Genomic DNA, 20427 nt, shown 5'->3' on the forward strand with positions numbered 1-20427 from the left:
AGATGGGTCTATAGATGGTTAATACCTGGCTATGGGTCTATAGATGGTTAATACCTGGCTATGGGTCTATAGATGGTTAATCCCTGGCTATGGGTCTATAGATGGGTCTATAGATGGTTAATACCTGACTATGGGTCTATAAATGGTTAATACCTGACTATGGGTCTATAGACGGGTCTATAGATGGTTAATACCTCGCTATGGGTCTATAGATGGTTAATACCTGACTATGGGTCTATAAATGGTTAATACCTGACTATGAGTCTATAGATGGTTAATACCTGACTATGGGTCTATAGATGGGTCTATAGATGGTTAATACCTGACTATGGGTCTATAGATGGTTAATACCTGACTATGGGTCTATAGATGGTTAATACCTGGCTATGGGTCTATAGATGGTTAATACCTGACTATGGGTCTATAGATGGGTCTATAGATGGTTAATACCTGGCTATGGGTCTATAGATGGGTCTATAGATGGTTAATACCTGACTATGGGTCTATAGATGGTTAATACCTGGCTATGGGTCTATAGATGGGTCTATAAATGGTTAATACCTGACTATGGGTCTATAGATGGGTCTATAGATGGTTAATACCTGACTATGGGTCTATAGATGGTTAATACCTGACTATGGGTCTATAGATGGTTAATACCTGGCTATGGGTGTATAGATGGTTAATACCTGACTACGGGTCTATAGATTGGTCTATAGATGGTTAATACCTGACTATGGGTGTATAGATGGGTCTATAGATGGTTAATACCTGACTATGGGTCTATAGATTGGTCTATAGATGGTTAATACCTGACTATGGGTGTATAGATGGGTCTATAGATGGTTAATACCTGACTATGGGTGTATAGATGGGTCTATAGATGGGTCTATAAATGGTTAATACCTGGCTATGGGTGTATAGATTGGTCTATAGATGGTTAATACCTGACTATGGGTGTATAGATGGGTCTATAGATGGGTCTATAGATGGTTAATACCTGACTATGGGTCTATAGATTGGTCTATAGATGGTTAATACCTGACTATGGGTGTATAGATGGGTGTATAGATGGGTCTATAGATGGTTAATACCTGACTATGGGTCTATAGATGGGTCTATAAATGGTTAATACCTGGCTATGGGTGTATAGATGGTTAATACCTGACTATGGGTCTATAGATGGGTCTATAGATGGTTAATACCTGACTATGGGTCTATAGATGGGTCTATAGATGGTTAATATCTGACTATGGGTCTATAGATGGTTAATACCTGACTACATTTACATTTACATTTAAGTCATTTAGCAGACGCTCTTGTCCAGAGCGACTTACAAATTGTATCTGTATTGGAATGAATGTCATGTTTCTAATATATCTGTATAGGAATGAATGTCATGTTTCTAATATATCTGTAGTGGAATGAATGTCATGTTTCTAATATATCTGTAGTGGAATGAATGTCATGTTTCTAATATATCTGTATTGGAATGAATGTCATGTTTCTAATATATCTGTATTGGAATGAATGTCATGTTTCTAATATATCTGTATTGGAATGAATGTCATGTTTCTAATATATCTGTATAGGAATGAATGCCATGTTTCTAATATATCTGTATTGGAATGAATGTCATGTTTGTAATATATCTGTATTGGAATGAATGTCATGTTTCTAATATATCTGTATTGGAATGAATGCCATGTTTCTAATGTATGTGTAGTGGAATGAATGTCATGTTTCTAATATATCTGTATTGGAATGAATGTCATGTTTCTAATATATCTGTATAGGAATGAATGCCATGTTTCTAATATATCTGTATTGGAATGAATGCCATGTTTCTAATGTATGTGTAGTGGAATGAATGTCATGTTTCTAATATATCTGTATTGGAATGAATGTCATGTTTCTAATATATCTGTAGTGGAATGAATGTCATGTTTCTAATATATCTGTATTGGAATGAATGTCATGTTTCTAATATATCTGTATTGGAATGAATGTCATGTTTCTAATATATCTGTAGTGGAATGAATGTCATGTTTCTAATATATCTGTATTGGAATGAATGTCATGTTTCTAATATATCTGTATTGGAATGAATGTCATGTTTCTAATATATCTGTATTGGAATGAATGTCATGTTTCTAATATATCTGTATTGGAATGAATGTCATGTTTCTAATATATCTGTATTGGAATGAATGTCATGTTTCTAATATATCTGTATTGGAATGAATGCCATGTTTCTAATATATCTGTATTGGAATGAATGTCATGTTTCTAATATATCTGTATAGGAATGAATGCCATGTTTCTAATATATCTGTATTAGAATGAATGTCATGTTTCTAATATATCTGTATTGGAATGAATGTCATGTTTATAATATATCAAACAATCAATCTGCCTCATCCACTTCCATTGTTGCTAAACATTCCACAACTTAATGGACAATTAGTTCATTGGATCAGGCCGTATGAGGGCTTAGTGTAGTGGAGGAGGTTGGATGAGGATCGTAGCTGGAGGGGGCGGTAGTGGGGGGTCAGAAGTGGGTGGTTTCAGCAGGCATCTTAGCATAATGCCTCAGAGACAAAACAAACTGCAGGGGTTCTGACCTGTCACCAAGGACGTACACACCAGCTGCCTGGCCAGATCAAAACCCACTTCCTGTCCGCTCATTCACCTTGGTCTATATGTGCTGTATCCCTGCTCTCGCTATGGGTTCTGCTCAAAACAGTCGTGCACTATATCGTGAATAGGGTGGGATGTCAGGCAGTGTCACCTTTGTGGGATTAGGCTATAATACATAGATTAAAGGAGAAGGTGTTTTTTACGACCAAATCTCTCTTTTTGATGTCAATAGTATGTTATTAAAAGGGTCCAGACACCTTTTGTATGATTACACGTTTTATAGAAACAGCAAATATCTTCCTCATCCTCGTTGTGTAGTATGGGGGCCCCTGAAAAAACATGAGGGACGGCTCCAAAAACACCCAAATACGTCCTTTTAGAAACCGCAAAGATCTCAGTGTAGTGATGCAGGTCTTTAAATGTTGTACACATGAAATTGTGTCATTCCAAACTTTATCCTCAATGTTATATTCCATATTGTGCGACTCGAGCCGTTTCCCCCTAACTAGAATGTTCCATTCTCCGTGTAGCCTGCTGCTACAGGTAACTGCTAAAATAAAGGAAACATCAACATAAAGTGTCTTAACAGCACATTTGGTCACCACGAAGCAACCAGAAGAGCTTCAATGTGCCTTGGCATAGACTCTACAAGTGTCTGGAGCTTCCTGTGTGGAAGCACCCCATGCTTTCAATATACTATGTAACCCTCATTTATTCAAGTGTTTCCTTTATTTGGGGAGTTACCTGTAGGACGGACAGAAATGTATCGCTTGAGTCATAACAAAATGGAATATACTTTCTCGTACTCTCTCGCACACCACTCACACACACACACACACACACACACACACACCATCCATCCATTAGAGCAATACCTGTGTAGCTCAGGGCTAGTCTGCTCTTTCCAGGCAGACAATATGTTAGCGCTAATTGAGTTTGTAGCGAGAGGAGCATGTTCATTTTCTGGGATCAGGTTTTGGGAGTTGCTCTTCCTTCACTCCTTTCCTCCTCTCCTTGTCCTTTCTCTCCTCTCTCTCTCCTCTCTCTCTCCTCTCTCTCTCCTCTCTCTCTCCTCTCTCTCGCTCTACTTCTTTGATATGCTAGGTTCTCCCTCTGTCTGTCAGGGTGTTTTCTCTCTCATTATGTAGTTAGTTCTGTGTAGTTCTGTCATTATGTAGTTCTGTCAGGGTGTAGCTCCGTCATTATGTAGTTCTGTCAGGGTGTAGTTCTGTCAGGGTGTAGTTCTGTCAGGGTGTAGCTCTGTCATTATGTAGTTCTGTCAGGGTGTAGTTCTGTCAGGGTGTAGCTCTGTCATTGTGTAGTTCTGTCAGGGTGTAGTTCTGTCAGGGTGTAGCTCTGTCAGGGTGTAGTTCTGTCATTATGTAGTTCTGTCAGGGTGTAGTTCTGTCATTATGTAGTTCTGTCAGGGTGTAGTTCTGTCAGGGTGTAGTTATGTCATTATGTAGTTCTGTCAGGGTGTAGTTATGTCATTATGTAGTTCTGTCAGGGTGTAGTTATGTCAGGGTGTAGCTCTGTCAGGGTGTAGTTATGTCATTATGTAGTTCTGTCAGGGTGTAGTTTTGTCAGGGTGTAGTTCTGTCAGGGTGTAGTTCTGTCAGGGTGTAGCTCTGTCAGGGTGTAGTTCTGTCAGGGTGTAGTTCTGTCAGGGTGTAGCTCTGTCAGGGTGTAGTTCTGTCAGGGTGTAGTTCTGTCATTATGTAGTTCTGTCAGGGTGTAGTTCTGTCAGGGTGTAGTTCTGTCAGGGTGTAGTTCTGTCAGGGTGTAGTTCTGTCATTATGTAGTTCTGTCAGGGTGTAGTTCTGTCAGGGTGTAGTTCTGTCAGGGTGTAGTTCTGTCAGGGTGTAGTTCTGTCAGGGTGTAGTTCTGTCATTATGTAGTTCTGTCAGGGTGTAGTTCTGTCAGGGTGTAGTTCTGTCATTATGTAGTTCTGTCATTATGTAGTTCTGTCATTATGTAGTTCTGTCATTATGTAGTTCTGTCAGGGTGTAGTTCTGTCAGGGTGTAGTTCTGTCAGGGTGTAGTTCTGTCAGGGTGTAGTTCTGTCAGGGTGTAGTTCTGTCAGGGTGTAGCTCTATCATTATGTAGTTCTGTCATTATGTAGTTCTGTCAGGGTGTAGTTCTGTCAGGGTGTAGTTCTATCATTATGTAGTTCTGTCAGGGTGTAGTTCTGTCAGGGTGTAGTTCTGTCAGGGTGTAGCTCTGTCATTATGTAGTTCTGTCAGGGTGTAGTTCTGTCATTATGTAGTTCTGTCATTATGTAGTTCTGTCAGGGTGTAGTTCTGTCAGGGTGTAGTTCTGTCAGGGTGTAGTTCTGTCAGGGTGTAGTTCTGTCATTATGTAGTTCTGTCAGGGTGTAGTTCTGTCAGGGTGTTTTCTCTCTCATTATGTAGTTCTGTCAGGGTGTAGTTCTGTCAGGGTGTCAGGGACATTCACGTCCTCTTCCCATGATGAGACATCCCATAATATAAGAGATGAAACAGCTTGTAGAGACCACAGGACTCAGACACATCAAGATGAAGAGACCTCTAAAGAGAGGAAGAGGAGGTGAACTCTAAAGAGAGGAAGAGGAGGTGAACTCTAAAGAGAGGAAGAGGAGGTGAACTCAACAGAGAGGAAGAGTTGGTGAACTCTAAAGAGAGGAAGAGGAGGTGAACTCTAAAGAGAGGAAGAGGAGGTGAACTCTAAAGAGAGGAAGAGGAGATGAACTCTAAATGTACTTTGCTTGTGGGTCGTTCTGGTCTACTACAGATGAATGGACCCAGAAGGCAGGACCTCTAAGGCTTGGTGGTGCCAACTCCATTTTGTACGACTGTGTGTCTGCATACCAAGTCCAGGACAGTCAGGATATGATTTACAACATCTATACATCAACCAGGGTGATGTGTTTTGCTGTGTAGGAACAGCTGTCTTATTTACCATGCCTATTCACCATGACCACCATATCTTAGTGGGAGGACTTTTACAATACCGTGTGTGTGTGTGTATGTGTGTGTGTGTAGTGTTTGTAGCCTTGTGCTGTCCCGGGGAGTGAACTGAGGACGATTGTAGTAAACAACTGATCTTCTTGTCATTATCCTGGCAGGACAGAACTCAGCGGTTAAAGCCTCACCACATGTCTCACTTCTCTACTACACATACACACGTGCACGCGCCCACACACACACACACACACACACACACACACACACACACACACACACACACACACACACACACACACACACACACACACACACACACACACACACACACACACACACACACACACACAGACTAGCTCTAAATCACTGGTAACTGTTATCTACAGTCTGTCTGTTTCAGTCTGTCTATGGACATGTACAAAACCCTGTACTGTCCTCTGCTCTTAGCCTAGTTTTCCTGCCACTTGATCTATATAGACAGGTTAACCTACAGTATTTAAAAAAAACATTTTTTTATTTTACCTTTATTTAACTAGGCAAGTCAGTTAAGAACATATTCTTATTTTCAATGATGGCCTGGGAACAGTGGGTTAACTGCCTGTTCAGGGGCAGAACGACAGATTTGTACCGGGGGTTTGAACTCGCAACCTTCCGGTTACTAGTCCAACGCTCTAACCACTAGGCTAGATCCAGTACTCATAGATCTGTGACAGGTTAACCTACAGTATAGATCCAGTACTCATAGATCTGTGACGGGTTAATCTACAGTATAGATCCAGTACTCATAGATCTGTGACAGGTTAACCTACAGTATAGATCCAGTACTCATAGATCTGTGACGGGTTAATCTACAGTATAGATCCAGTACTCATAGATCTGTGACAGGTTAACCTACAGTATAGATCCAGTACTCATAGATCTGTGACATGTTAACCTACAGTATAGATCCAGTACTCATAGATCTGTGACAGGTTAACCTACAGTATAGATCCAGTACTCATAGATCTGTGACAGGTTAACCTACAGTATAGATCCAGTACTCATAGATCTGTGACGGGTTAATCTACAGTATAGATCCAGTACTCATAGATCTGTGACAGGTTAACCTACAGTATAGATCCAGTACTCATAGATCTGTGACAGGTTAACCTACAGTATAGATCCAGTACTCATAGATCTGTGACAGGTTAACCTACAGTATAGATCCAGTACTCATAGATAAGTGACAGGTTAACCTACAGTATAGATCCAGTACTCATAGATCTATGACAGGTTAACCTACAGTATAGATCCAGTACTCATAGATCTGTGACAGGTTAACCGACAGTATAGATCCAGTACTCATAGATCTGTGACAGGTTAACCTACAGTATAGATCCAGTACTCATAGATCTATGACAGGTTAACCTACAGTATAGATCCAGTACTCATAGATAAGTGACAGGTTAACCTACAGTATAGATCCAGTACTCATAGATCTATGACAGGTTAACCTACAGTATAGATCCAGTACTCATAGATCTGTGACAGGTTAACCTACAGTATAGATCCAGTACTCATAGATCTGTGACAGGTTAACCTACAGTATAGATCCAGTACTCATAGATCTATGACAGGTTAACCTACAGTATAGATCCAGTACTCATAGATCTGTGACAGGTTAACCTACAGTATAGATCCAGTACTCATAGATCTGTGACAGGTTAACCTACAGTATAGATCCAGTACTCATAGATCTGTGACAGGTTAACCTACAGTATAGATCCAGTACTCATAGATCTGTGACAGGTTAACCTACAGTATAGATCCAGTACTCATAGATCTGTGACAGGTTAACCTACAGTATAGATCCAGTACTCACAGAACATGGAAGTAACATGTGTTCACTCTGCATGTATATGCTGCACTAATATAATTAGAATGATTAGAACACACCTGTCCTGTTAAAGCAACATTGTTCATTCTAATTCTGTGGTTCTACTGTTCCATGATGATGTCAGCTTAGACTGTAGTTAACTAGTGTGTTGTAGAACAGAATGGGGAAGGCACTTAGCCAGACCATTCTCACAATCAGTAAATATAATGAGTGTGTTGTGGGATAGAATGTGTTAGGTTGTGAGTGTGTTGTGAGTGTGTTCTATTATAGAATGTATTACAGACTTACCCAGTCCATTCTCACAGTCGGTAAATTCTATTTCATGAACGGCACGATCTACCCCATACGGACCCATTAGTGTCCTAGAGGAGAGGAGAGGAGAGGAGAGGAGAAAAAGAGAACGGAGAAGGGGAAGAGAAAATGAAACAAAGTGAATCACCAACATCAGCTTTACATTGATTATCCAAGGATTGACAACAAAGAAACAAACTAATTGACCATATCCCAGAGCAGTAACCAATATACATCTCCATTATACAGTACACACATTTCCTGGTTTCACAGATTCCAGAACACCACCAGGCCACTAGAGCATCATTAAACTGGTACAGGTTTCACCATAGGGCTCTATTTGAAAAAATTGTAAATATCAGCACTGGTTGTAGCGCTGTAGGTCGGGGGGGGGCGGGGTGTCAGAGATATTTTTTGCTATTTTCATAGCGGGAATTATGAGTGCAAGACCGGGACGTGGCGCGAAAAGGCTGAGCTTTGATGAGTAAATAAGTTGTAGGTGTGTCGATGCTTGGCCCCTCACTGGCCAATCAGAACATGGATTATATTGAGATTTTGAGTCACTGATCTACATACAAAACCCCATAGTGTCAAAGTGGAATTATGTTTTTAGAAATGTTTATAAATTCATTCCAAAATGAAAAGATTACATGTCTTGAGTCAATAACCCAATAAACACTTTGTTATATCGAAGCCTAAATAAGCTCAGGAGTAAACATTTGCTTAACAAGTCACATAATCATTTGTATGGACTCAGTCAGTGTACAATAATGACATGTGAATGACTAACCCATCTCTGTACCCCACACATACAATTATCTATAAGGTCCCTCAGTTGAGCAGTGAATTTCAAGCACAGATTCAACCACAAAGATCAGGGAGGTTTTCCAAAGCCTCTCAAAAGGCACCTACATTATTAGTAGATGGGTAAAAATTAAAAAAAGAAGACATTGAATATCCCTTTGAGCATGGTGAAGTTATTAATTACACTTTCGATGGTGTATCAATACACCCAGTCACTACAAAGATACAGGCGTCCTTCCGAACTCAGTTGCTGGAGAGGAAGGAAACTGCTCAGTGATTTCACCATGAGGTCAATAGTGACTTTAAAACAGTTACAGAGTTGAATGGCTGTGACAGGAGAAAACTGAGAATGGATCAACAACAGTATAGTTACTCCACAATACTAATACAAATATTACAAACATGCATCATGTCTGCAATAAGGCACAAAACAAGTACTGCAAAAAAATATGGCAAATAAAGTGAACTTTTTTTCCTGAATAAAAAGCCTTATTTTTGGGGCCAAACCAACACATCAATGCATTCTTCATAGTGGTGGTGGCTGCATCAGAGTCTTTACTGTCGTTTCTTTACTAAATATTGTCTTACTTCTACTTCTTCAACTGCATTGTTGGTTAAGTAAGCATTTCACAGTACACCTGTTGTATGTGACAAATATCATTTGATTTTGATTCATGGGTATACTTATCTTCGGTAAGGTTTTTTTTTTTAGGTTTAAAAATAAACGGAATAGAGATAAGCACTGGCAAAATCCTAAAGGAAAACCAGGTACTGTCTGTCAGCTTTCCAACAGACACAAATTCACCTGTGTTTCTCTATTGGCCTTTTGTTCTCTGTGTGAACCATGGCGGTACTGGTAAGCAACGACAATCTGCACTGTCTACACAATCTCTCGGGGTATGGGATCTAGCCTTCTGATTCAGCCCCGCGGGGCAGTGGGGAATATCAATATTTCAGTGTGAGAGGCTCCATGGACACGTCACAGAGGACAAAAGACTAAGACAATGAGAGGTTGAAATACGTACAAATGAACCAAGCAAGTCGCTGTTATTAGAGGGTTGAGTATTGAAGTCGTTGGTGAAAGTGGGTAGACCAAACGTCGGCTTTAGGGATAGAAAGTGAATGTTTGGAAAGAAGGGAGTCATAAGGAGGAATGTGTTCTTTAGGAGAGCTTTGAGAAGAAGAAGAAACAGTAGTCTTGTGTTGATGAATGGTAGAGTACTTCTGGTAGTATGAGAGAGGAGGGGAACACAGCCAGGAAGTACCATGTCTGATAATCATCTTAGAGAGGAGGGGAGCCAGGAAGTACTATGTCTGAAAATCATCTGAGAGAGGAGGGGAACACAGCCAGGAAGTACTATGTCTGATAATCATCTGCGAGAGGAGGGGAACACAGCCAGGAAGTACTATGTCTGATAATCATCTGAGAGAGGAGGGGAACACAGCCAGGAAGTACTATGTCTGATAATCATCTGAGAGAGGAGGGGAACACAGCCAGGAAGTACTATGTCTGATAATCATCTGAGAGAAGAGGGGAACACAGCCAGGAAGTACTATGTCTGATAATCATCTGAGAGAAGAGGGGAACACAGCCAGGAAGTACTATGTCTGATAATCATCTGAGAGAGGAGGGGAACACAGCCAGGAAGTACTATGTCTGATAATCATCTGAGAGAGGAGGGGAACACAGCCAGGAAGTACTATGTCTGATAATCATCTGAGAGAGGAGGGGAACACAACCAGGAAGTACTATGTCTGATAATCATCTGAGAGAAGAGGGGAACACAGCCAGGAAGTACTATGTCTGAAAATCATCTGAGAGAGGAGGGGAACACAGCCAGGAAGTACTATGTCTGATAATCATCTTAGAGAGGAGGGGAACACAGCCAGGAAGTACTGTGTCTGATAATCATCTGAGAGAGGAGGGGAACACAGCCAGGAAGTACTATGTCTGATAATCATCTGAGAGAGGAGGGGAACACAGCCAGGAAGTACTATGTCTGAAAATCATCTGAGAGAGGAGGGGAACACAGCCAGGAAGTACTATGTCTGATAATCATCTGAGAGAGGAGGGGAACACAGCCAGGAAGTACTATGTCTGAAAATCATCTGAGAGAGGAGGGAAACACAACCAGGAAGTACTATGTCTTAAAATCATCTGAGAGAGGAGGGGAACACAGCCAGGAAGTACTATGTCTGAAAATCATCTGAGAGAGGAGGGAAACACAACCAGGAAGTACTATGTCTGAAAATCATCTGAGAGAAGAGGGGAACACAGCCAGGAAGTACTATGTCTGATAATCATCTGAGAGAGGAGGGGAACACAGCCAGGAAGTACTATGTCTGATAATCATCTGAGAGAGGAGGGGAACACAGCCAGGAAGTACTGTGTCTAATAATCATCTTAGAGAGGAGGGGAACACAGCCAGGAAGTACTATGTCTGATAATCATCTGAGAGAGGAGGGGAACACAGCCAGGAAGTACTATGTCTGATAATCATCTGAGAGAGGAGGGGAACACAACCAGGAAGTACTATGTCTGAAAATCATCTGAGAGAAGAGGGGAACACAGCCAGGAAGTACTATGTCTGAAAATCATCTGAGAGAGGAGGGGAACACAGCCAGGAAGTACTATGTCTGATAATCATCTTAGAGAGGAGGGGAACACAGCCAGGAAGTACTGTGTCTAATAATCATCTTAGAGAGGAGGGGAACACAGCCAGGAAGTACTATGTCTGATAATCATCTGAGAGAGGAGGGGAACACAGCCAGGAAGTACTATGTCTGATAATCATCTGAGAGAGGAGGGAAACACAACCAGGAAGTACTATGTCTTAAAATCATCTGAGAGAGGAGGGGAACACAGCCAGGAAGTACTATGTCTGAAAATCATCTGAGAGAGGAGGGAAACACAACCAGGAAGTACTATGTCTGATAATCATCTGAGAGAGGAGGGGAACACAGCCAGGAAGTACTATGTCTGATAATCATCTGAGAGAGGAGGGGAACACAACCAGGAAGTACTATGTCTGATAATCATCTGAGAGAAGAGGGGAACACAGCCAGGAAGTACTATGTCTGAAAATCATCTGAGAGAGGAGGGGAACACAGCCAGGAAGTACTATGTCTGATAATCATCTTAGAGAGGAGGGGAACACAGCCAGGAAGTACTGTGTCTGATAATCATCTTAGAGAGGAGGGGAACACAGCCAGGAAGTACTATGTCTGATAATCATCTTAGAGAGGAGGGGAACACAGCCAGGAAGTACTATGTCTGATAATCATCTTAGAGAGGAGGGGAACACAGCCAGGAAGTACTATGTCTGATAATCATCTGAGAGAGGAGGGGAACACAGCCAGGAAGTACTATGTCTGATAATCATCTGAGAGAGGAGGGGAACACAGCCAGGAAGTACTATGTCTGATAATCATCTGAGAGAGGAGGGGAACACAACCAGGAAGTACTATGTCTGATAATCATCTGAGAGAGGAGGGGAACACAGCCAGGAAGTACTATGTCTGAAAATCATCTGAGAGAGGAGGGGAACACAACCAGGAAGTACCATGTCTGAAAATCATCTGAGAGAGGAGGGGAACACAGTACACTAATCACAGAGCAGAAGACATGGACAGATCCTCTACTTCTCTGATGTCCACAGCAGGAGTGTTATATTCTTATGGTTGAATGGTTCTTCCCTCGTGTTTGGGATCTGCTGTATGTCACAACAAAAGTGATTTTCATATTTCCTCGTGGAACCTTGACCCATAGTAATAAAACCAAACAATATGACCAGAACATATGGCTTCAGTGTAACGGTTTTCTTCTGGTGAAGGAGAGGCTGACCAAAATGCCACGTGGTTATAATTCATGGTTCTTTAATAATGAAACCATACATGAATAAACTACAAAAACAAGAAACGTGAAAACCTGAACCAGTCCCACGTGGTACAAACACTGACACAGGAGACAACCACCCACAAAACCCAACACGAACCAGGCTACCTAAATATGGTTCCCAATCAGAGACAATCACTAACACCTGCCTCTGATTGAGAACCATATCAGGCCAAACATAGAAATAGACAAACTAGACATGTAACATAGAATTCCCACTCAGATCACACCCTGACCAACCAAAACATAGAAACATACAAAGCAAACTATGGTCAGGGTGTGACATTCAGACTCAACCCAGTATCAACTACTGTAGCTGTAGCCCCTGACTGGACCGAGAGTCCAAACGCACCATTTAGGACCACCGTTTGTTCTATTATTGCCACCAATCCCAACTCTATTCTGGCTATATTTTCTATTTGGTCTATTCTCTCTGTGAAAATCAGCTCATATTGGCACCAGGACTGTAAAGTAAACACGTTGAGCAGCCTTGCCAAATTCCCCACTAATTATCCTTTCAACGTTTTCATTTGGAGATGTGGGATAGTTAAGACTAAAATCCTGATTTCCTTTTTGGGTCTGTTTCAGGTCAGATTGGACTAACCGTTGTTACATAGCAAATATCTAACAGAGGGTCACGAAATAATACAATAATACTGGGTTTTGGCATTAACTTCCCAAACGCATCCATAATAGGCTACAATGTAGTGTAATAATAGCTCAATACAGGCTGTGGTGTTATAACAAGCTGGCAGGGAGAGATTAGTGCTGTGTATGTATGTGGTCTTCACAACTAACCAACCCTATTCCATCTCCCTGCATCATTGCCCACATGGAGAGATGGAGAGGGGTGCGTGACTGACCGGATGAGCTGTGTAGGCTACACTCAAATTACAGTGTAGTTTATTGTATCCTCGTTATGAAAATACACTAAAGATAGACTACACACTGGGTAAAATACACTAAATATAGACTACACTGGGTAAAATACACTAAAGATAGACTACACACTGGGTAAAATACACTAAATATAGACTACACACTGGGTAAAATATACTAAATATAGACTACACACTGGGTAAAATACACTAGAGATAGACTACACACTGGGTAAAATACACTCGAGATAGACTACACACTGGGTAAAATACACTATACACTGGGTAAAATACACTAAATATAGACTACACACTGGGTAAAACAGACTACACACTGGGTAAAATACACTAAATATAGACTACACACTGGGTAAAATACACTACACACTGGGTAAAATACACTACACACTGGGTAAAATACACTAAATATAGACTACACACTGGGTAAAATACACTACACACTGGGTAAAATACACTAAATATAGACTACACACTGGGTAAAATACACTAAATATAGAATACACACAGGGTAAAATACACTAAAGATAGAATACACACTGGGTAAAATACACTAAATATAGACTACACGCTGGGTAAAATACACTGAATATAGACTACACACTGGGTAAAATACACTAAATATAGACTACACGCTGGGTAAAATACACTAAATATAGACTACACGCTGGGTAAAATACACTGAATATAGACTACACACTGGGTAAAATAGACTACACACTGGGTAAAATAGACTACACACTGGGTAAAATAGACTACACACTGGGTAAAATAGACTACACACTGGGTAAAATACACTAAAGATAGACTACACACTGGGTAAAATACACTAAAGATAGACTACACACTGGGTAAAATACACTAAAGATAGACTACACACTGGGTAAAATACACTAAAGATAGACTACACACTGGGTAAAATACACTAAAGATAGACTACACACTGGGTAAAATAGACTACACACTGGGTAAAATAGACTACACACTGGGTAAAATAGACTACACACTGGGTAAGATAGACTACACACTGGGTAAAATACACTAAAGATAGACTACACACTGGGTAAAATACACTAAAGATAGACTACACACTGGGTAAAATAGACTACACACTGGGTAAAATACACTAAAGATAGACTACACACTGGGTAAAATACACTAAAGATAGACTACACACTGGGTAAAATACACTAAAGATAGACTACACACTGGGTAAAATACACTAAAGATAGACTACACACTGGGTAAAATAGACTACACACTGGGCAAAATACACTAAAGATAGACTACACACTGGGTAAAATAGACTACACACTGGGTAAAATAGACTACACACTGGGTAAAATAGACTACACACTGGGTAAAATAGACTACACACTGGGTAAGATAGACTACACACTGGGTAAAATACACTAAAGATAGACTACACACTGGGTAAAATAGACTACACACTGGGTAAAATAGACTACACACTGGGTAAAATAGACTACGCACTGGGTAAAATAGACTACACACTGGGTAAAATACACTAAAGATAGACTACACACTGGGTAAAATACACTAAAGATAGACTACACACTGGGTAAAATAGACTACACACTGGGTAAAATACACTAAAGATAGACTACACACTGGGTAAAATACACTAAAGATAGACTACACACTGGGTAAAATACACTAAAGATAGACTACACACTGGGTAAAATACACTAAAGATAGACTACACACTGGGTAAAATAGACTACACACTGGGCAAAATACACTAAAGATAGACTACACACTGGGTAAAATAGACTACACACTGGGTAAAATAGACTACACACTGGGTAAAATAGACTACACACTGGGTAAAATAGACTACACACTGGGTAAGATAGACTACACACTGGGTAAAATACACTAAAGATAGACTACACACTGGGTAAAATAGACTACACACTGGGTAAAATAGACTACACACTGGGTAAAATAGACTACGCACTGGGTAAAACAGACTACACACTGGGTAAAATAGACTACACACTGGGTAAAATAGACTACACACTGGGCAAAATACACAAAGGATAGACTACACACTGGGTAAAATACACTGTATATAGACTACACAATGGGTAAAATACACTAAAGATAGACTACACACTGGGTAAAATACACTAAAGATAGACTACACACTGGGTAAAATACACTAAATATAGACTACACACTGGGCAAAATACACTAAAGATAGACTACACACTGGCTAAAATACACTACAGATAGACTACACACTGGGTGAAATACACTAAAGATAGACTACACACTGGGTAAAATACACTAAAGATAGACTACACACTGGGTAAAATACACTAAATATAGACTACACACTGGGTAAAATAGACTACACACTGGGTAAAATAGACTACACACTGGGTAAAATACACTAAAGATAGACTACACACTGGGTAAAATAGACTACACACTGGGTAAAATAGACTACACACTGGGTAAAATAGACTACACACTGGGCAAAATACACTAAAGATAGGCTACACACTGGGTAAAATACACAAAAGATAGACTACACACTGGGTAAAATACACAAAAGATAGACTACACACTGGGTAAAATACACTGTATATAGACTACACAATGGGTAAAATACACTAAAGATAGACTACACACTGGGTAAAATACACTAAAGATAGACTACACACTGGGTAAAATACACTAAATATAGACTACACACTGGGTAAAATACACTACAGATAGACTACACACTGGGTAAAATAGACTACACACTGGGTAAAATACACTAAAGATAGACTACACACTGGGTAAAATACACTACAGATAGACTACACACTGGGTGAAATACACTAAAGATAGACTACACACTGGGTAAAATAGACTACACACTGGCTAAAATACACTACAGATAGACTACACACTGGGTGAAATACACTAAAGATAGACTACACACTGGGTAAAATACACTACAGATAGAATACACACTGGGTAAAATACACTAAAGATAGACTACACACTGGGTAAAATAGACTACACACTGGGTAAAATACACTAAATATAGACTACACACTGGGCAAAATACACTAAAGATAGACTACACACTGGGTAAAATACACTAAAGATAGACTACACACTGAGTAAAATACACTAAAGATAGACTACACACTGGGTAAAATACACTAAAGATAGACTACACACTGGGTAAAATAGACTACACACTGGGTAAAATACACTAAAGATAGACTACACACTAAATATAGACTACACACTGGGTAAAATACACTAAATATAGACTACACACTGGGTAAAATAGACTACACAGATAGACTACACACTGGGTAAAATAGACTACACACTGGGTAAAAAATACACTAAATATAGACTACACACTGGGTAAAAAAAATACACTAAATATAGACTACACACTGGGTAAAATATACACTAAAATAGACTACACACTGGGTAAAATACACTAAAATAGACTACACACTGGGTAAAATACACTAAAATAGACTACACACTGGGTAAAATAGACTACACACTGGGTAAAATACACTAAAGATAGACTACACACTGGGTAAAAAATACACTAAATATAGACTACACACTGGGTAAAATACACTAAAGATAGACTACACACTGGGTAAAATACACTAAAGATAGACTACACACTGGGTAAAATAGACTAAAATAGACTACACACTGGGTAAAATAGACTACACACTGGGTAAAATAGACTACACACTGGGTAAAATAGACTACACACTGGGTAAGATAGACTACACACTGGGTAAAAAATACACTAAAGATAGACTACACACTGGGTAAAATAGACTACACACTGGGTAAAATAGACTACACACTGGGTAAAATAGACTACGCACTGGGTAAAACAGACTACACACTGGGTAAAATAGACTACACACTGGGTAAAATAGACTACACACTGGGCAAAATACACAAAGGATAGACTACACACTGGGTAAAATACACTGTAATAGACTAGACACAACTGGGTAAAATACACTAAAGATAGACTACACACTGGGTAAAATACACTAAAGATAGACTACACACTGGGTAAAAAATACACTAAAAAGATAGACTACACACTGGGTAAAATACACTAAAGATAGACTACACACTGGGTAAAAATACACTAAAGATAGACTACACACTGGGTAAAAAATACACACTAAAGATAGACTACACACTGGGTAAAATACATAAAGATAGACACACTGGGTAAAAAATACACTAAAGATAGACTACACACTGGGTAAAATACACTAAATATAGACTACACACTGGGTAAAATAGACTACACACTGGGTAAAATAGACTACACACTGGGTAAAATACACTAAAGATAGACTACACACTGGGTAAAATAGACTACACACTGGGTAAAATAGACTACACACTGGGTAAAATAGACTACACACTGGGCAAAATACACTAAAGATAGGCTACACACTGGGTAAAATACACAAAAGATAGACTACACACTGGGTAAAATACACTGTATATAGACTACACAATGGGTAAAATACACTAAAGATAGACTACACACTGGGTAAAATACACTAAAGATAGACTACACACTGGGTAAAATACACTAAATATAGACTACACACTGGGCAAAATACACTAAAGATAGACTACACGCTGGGTAAAATACACTAAATATAGACTACACGCTGGGTAAAATACACTGAATATAGACTACACACTGGGTAAAAAACTACACTGGGTAAAATAAAGATAGACTACACACTGGGTAAAATACACTACAGATAGACTACACACTGGGTGAAATACACTGGGTAAAAAAAAGATAGACTACACACTGGGTAAAATACACTAAAATAGACTACACACACACTGGCTAAAATACACTACAGATAGACTACACACTGGGTGAAATACACTAAAGATAGACTACACACTGGGTAAAATACACTACAGATAGAATACACACTGGGTAAAATACACTAAAGATAGACTACACACTGGGTAAAATAGACTACACACTGGGTAAAATACACTAAATATAGACTACACACTGGGCAAAATACACTAAAGATAGACTACACACTGGGTAAAATACACTAAAGATAGACTACACACTGGGTAAAATACACTAAAGATAGACTACACACTGGGTAAAATACACTAAAGATAGAATACACACTGGGTAAAATAGACTACACACTGGGTAAAATACACTAAATATAGACTACACACTGGGTAAAATACACTAAATATAGACTACACACTGGGTAAAATACACTACAGATAGACTACACACTGGGTAAAATAGACTACACACTGGGTAAAATACACTAAATATAGACTACACACTGGGTAAAATACACTAAATATAGACTACACACTGGGTAAAATACACTAAATATAGACTACACACTGGGTAAAATACACTAAATATAGACTACACACTGGGTAAAATACACTAAATATAGACTACACACTGGGTAAAATAGACTACACACTGGGTAAAATACACTAAATATAGACTACACACTGGGTAAAATATACTAAATATAGACTACACACTGGGTAAAATACACTAAAGATAGACTACACACTGGGTAAAATATACTAAATATAGACTACACACTGGGTAGAATACACTGGTATTACATTTGTTCTTTATCAACAACAATTTAGCCGGTGCAACACAACTCCAAACATTATTGTAATTGATCAAACCTGCAAAGAAATGTGCATTTTTCTAGTACATTCGTTTAAACTACATTATATATTGTGTTCACAAAAAAAAGGATATATCCTACAGTGAATTGCACTATCAAAAACAGAATTTGTTGTCTATCGGGCTTCTGCGTTGGAGAAACGCACCATTCAAAGGCGCGCTTTAAAATCCGTTTTTAAGTAAATTGACAGCCTAAACAAATGACATTCTGGTCATCAACGGTTTTAATAATAGCCTAGTATTCCTATATATATATATAAACGTGTTCAAGAAGGTAAAAAGCGGATTTGTAAAAACACATCATCATTCTTTCAACAAACACCTGCTCCGCTCCCCTCTTCCTCTCTTCACCGGAGTTTACCTGCTAATGATAACTGCTCCTTTGTACATGACAGAAAACGTTGGCATATTGACTCCCAATAGTTCAGTCGACCGTCGGTTTGGTCGGTCGGTCGGTCGGTCGCCAGGCAACGTTGAATTCTATTCCATCGCACCTTCTTCCGGAGTCCAAAGCCCGCGCTCTCAGCCGCTCAGCGCGCAGGGGTCTTCCTTTCGCTCGAGCCACATGATCATCTGCCTGCAGCACTCTAATTCCGCGCGCAGTTTAACGGATCGTCGTTCCAACGTTCTAAAACGTCACCGACTTCAATAGATTAAAAACATCTCTCTTTTATGGCCCTTCTCTTCTCTTACGGAATGAAACGGGAGACAGCAAAACCAAAAAGCAATCAAGTTCATTTTCTAGTTGCCTACTCAGAAGTTATTATTCCATATTTTTATCGTGGGTTGGTCAGTCTGAAAGTTTGTTTAAAGAATGTGTTGGCATATGTATGGACAGCTGTAGCCTAGGTGTTAGGAGAAAACCCTCTGTAGGGACCTTTGGTTGCTTTTACAGGATCCGCCCGACAGAGGCCTGGACCAGAGACACTCTGAGGCCTGATAGGGTTGGATAAGGACTAAACCTGTCACGTTTAGCTTTATATGGCTCTTATTTTGCATTAACCATCTGCTGTCTGTCCAACTGGGAGCCTTTTTGTTGCATGGAGTTGCATAAACACAACATGTCCCTGGTCCAGACAACTGTTACGTTTCGGTTTGCTGTATTTCCAAACATTTGGCTGACTAACGATAAAGCCAGGTGGTGGACGGATGTTTGATCCAACAAGAGTCCTTCTCACTCCATTTGGACACAAACATTTAATCTCTTCAGACATTAGTTCCATTGATATCACTTATAAACTAGAGTAGTGATGTGATCCGGGATGCATCTGTGTTTGTGTGTGCCTGTTCAGTGTACACTTGTCTGTCCATCTGTCTGTCTGTCTGTCCATCCGTCTGTCTGC

The 20427-nt window shown here is 39.7% G+C and overlaps 1 protein-coding gene across 1 annotated transcript in view; it reads right to left on the reverse strand.

Annotated features, from left to right (window-relative positions):
* LOC127926832 (synaptojanin-2-binding protein-like) overlaps positions 1-19787 on the reverse strand; it is a 48804-nt gene extending 29017 nt beyond the window's left edge. The window contains exons 1-2 of the mRNA XM_052512452.1: positions 19446-19787; positions 7747-7820 (exon numbers count right to left, since the gene is read on the reverse strand). Coding sequence (XP_052368412.1) covers positions 7747-7820; positions 19446-19492 — 121 coding nt within the window. The 5' untranslated portion in view covers positions 19493-19787. The remainder of the gene's footprint in view (positions 1-7746; positions 7821-19445) is intronic.
* Between the last annotated feature and the right edge of the window lie 640 nt (positions 19788-20427).

The sequence above is a fragment of the Oncorhynchus keta genome, unplaced genomic scaffold (assembly GCF_023373465.1).
Source record: "Oncorhynchus keta strain PuntledgeMale-10-30-2019 unplaced genomic scaffold, Oket_V2 Un_contig_8434_pilon_pilon, whole genome shotgun sequence".
NCBI lineage: Eukaryota > Metazoa > Chordata > Actinopteri > Salmoniformes > Salmonidae > Oncorhynchus > Oncorhynchus keta.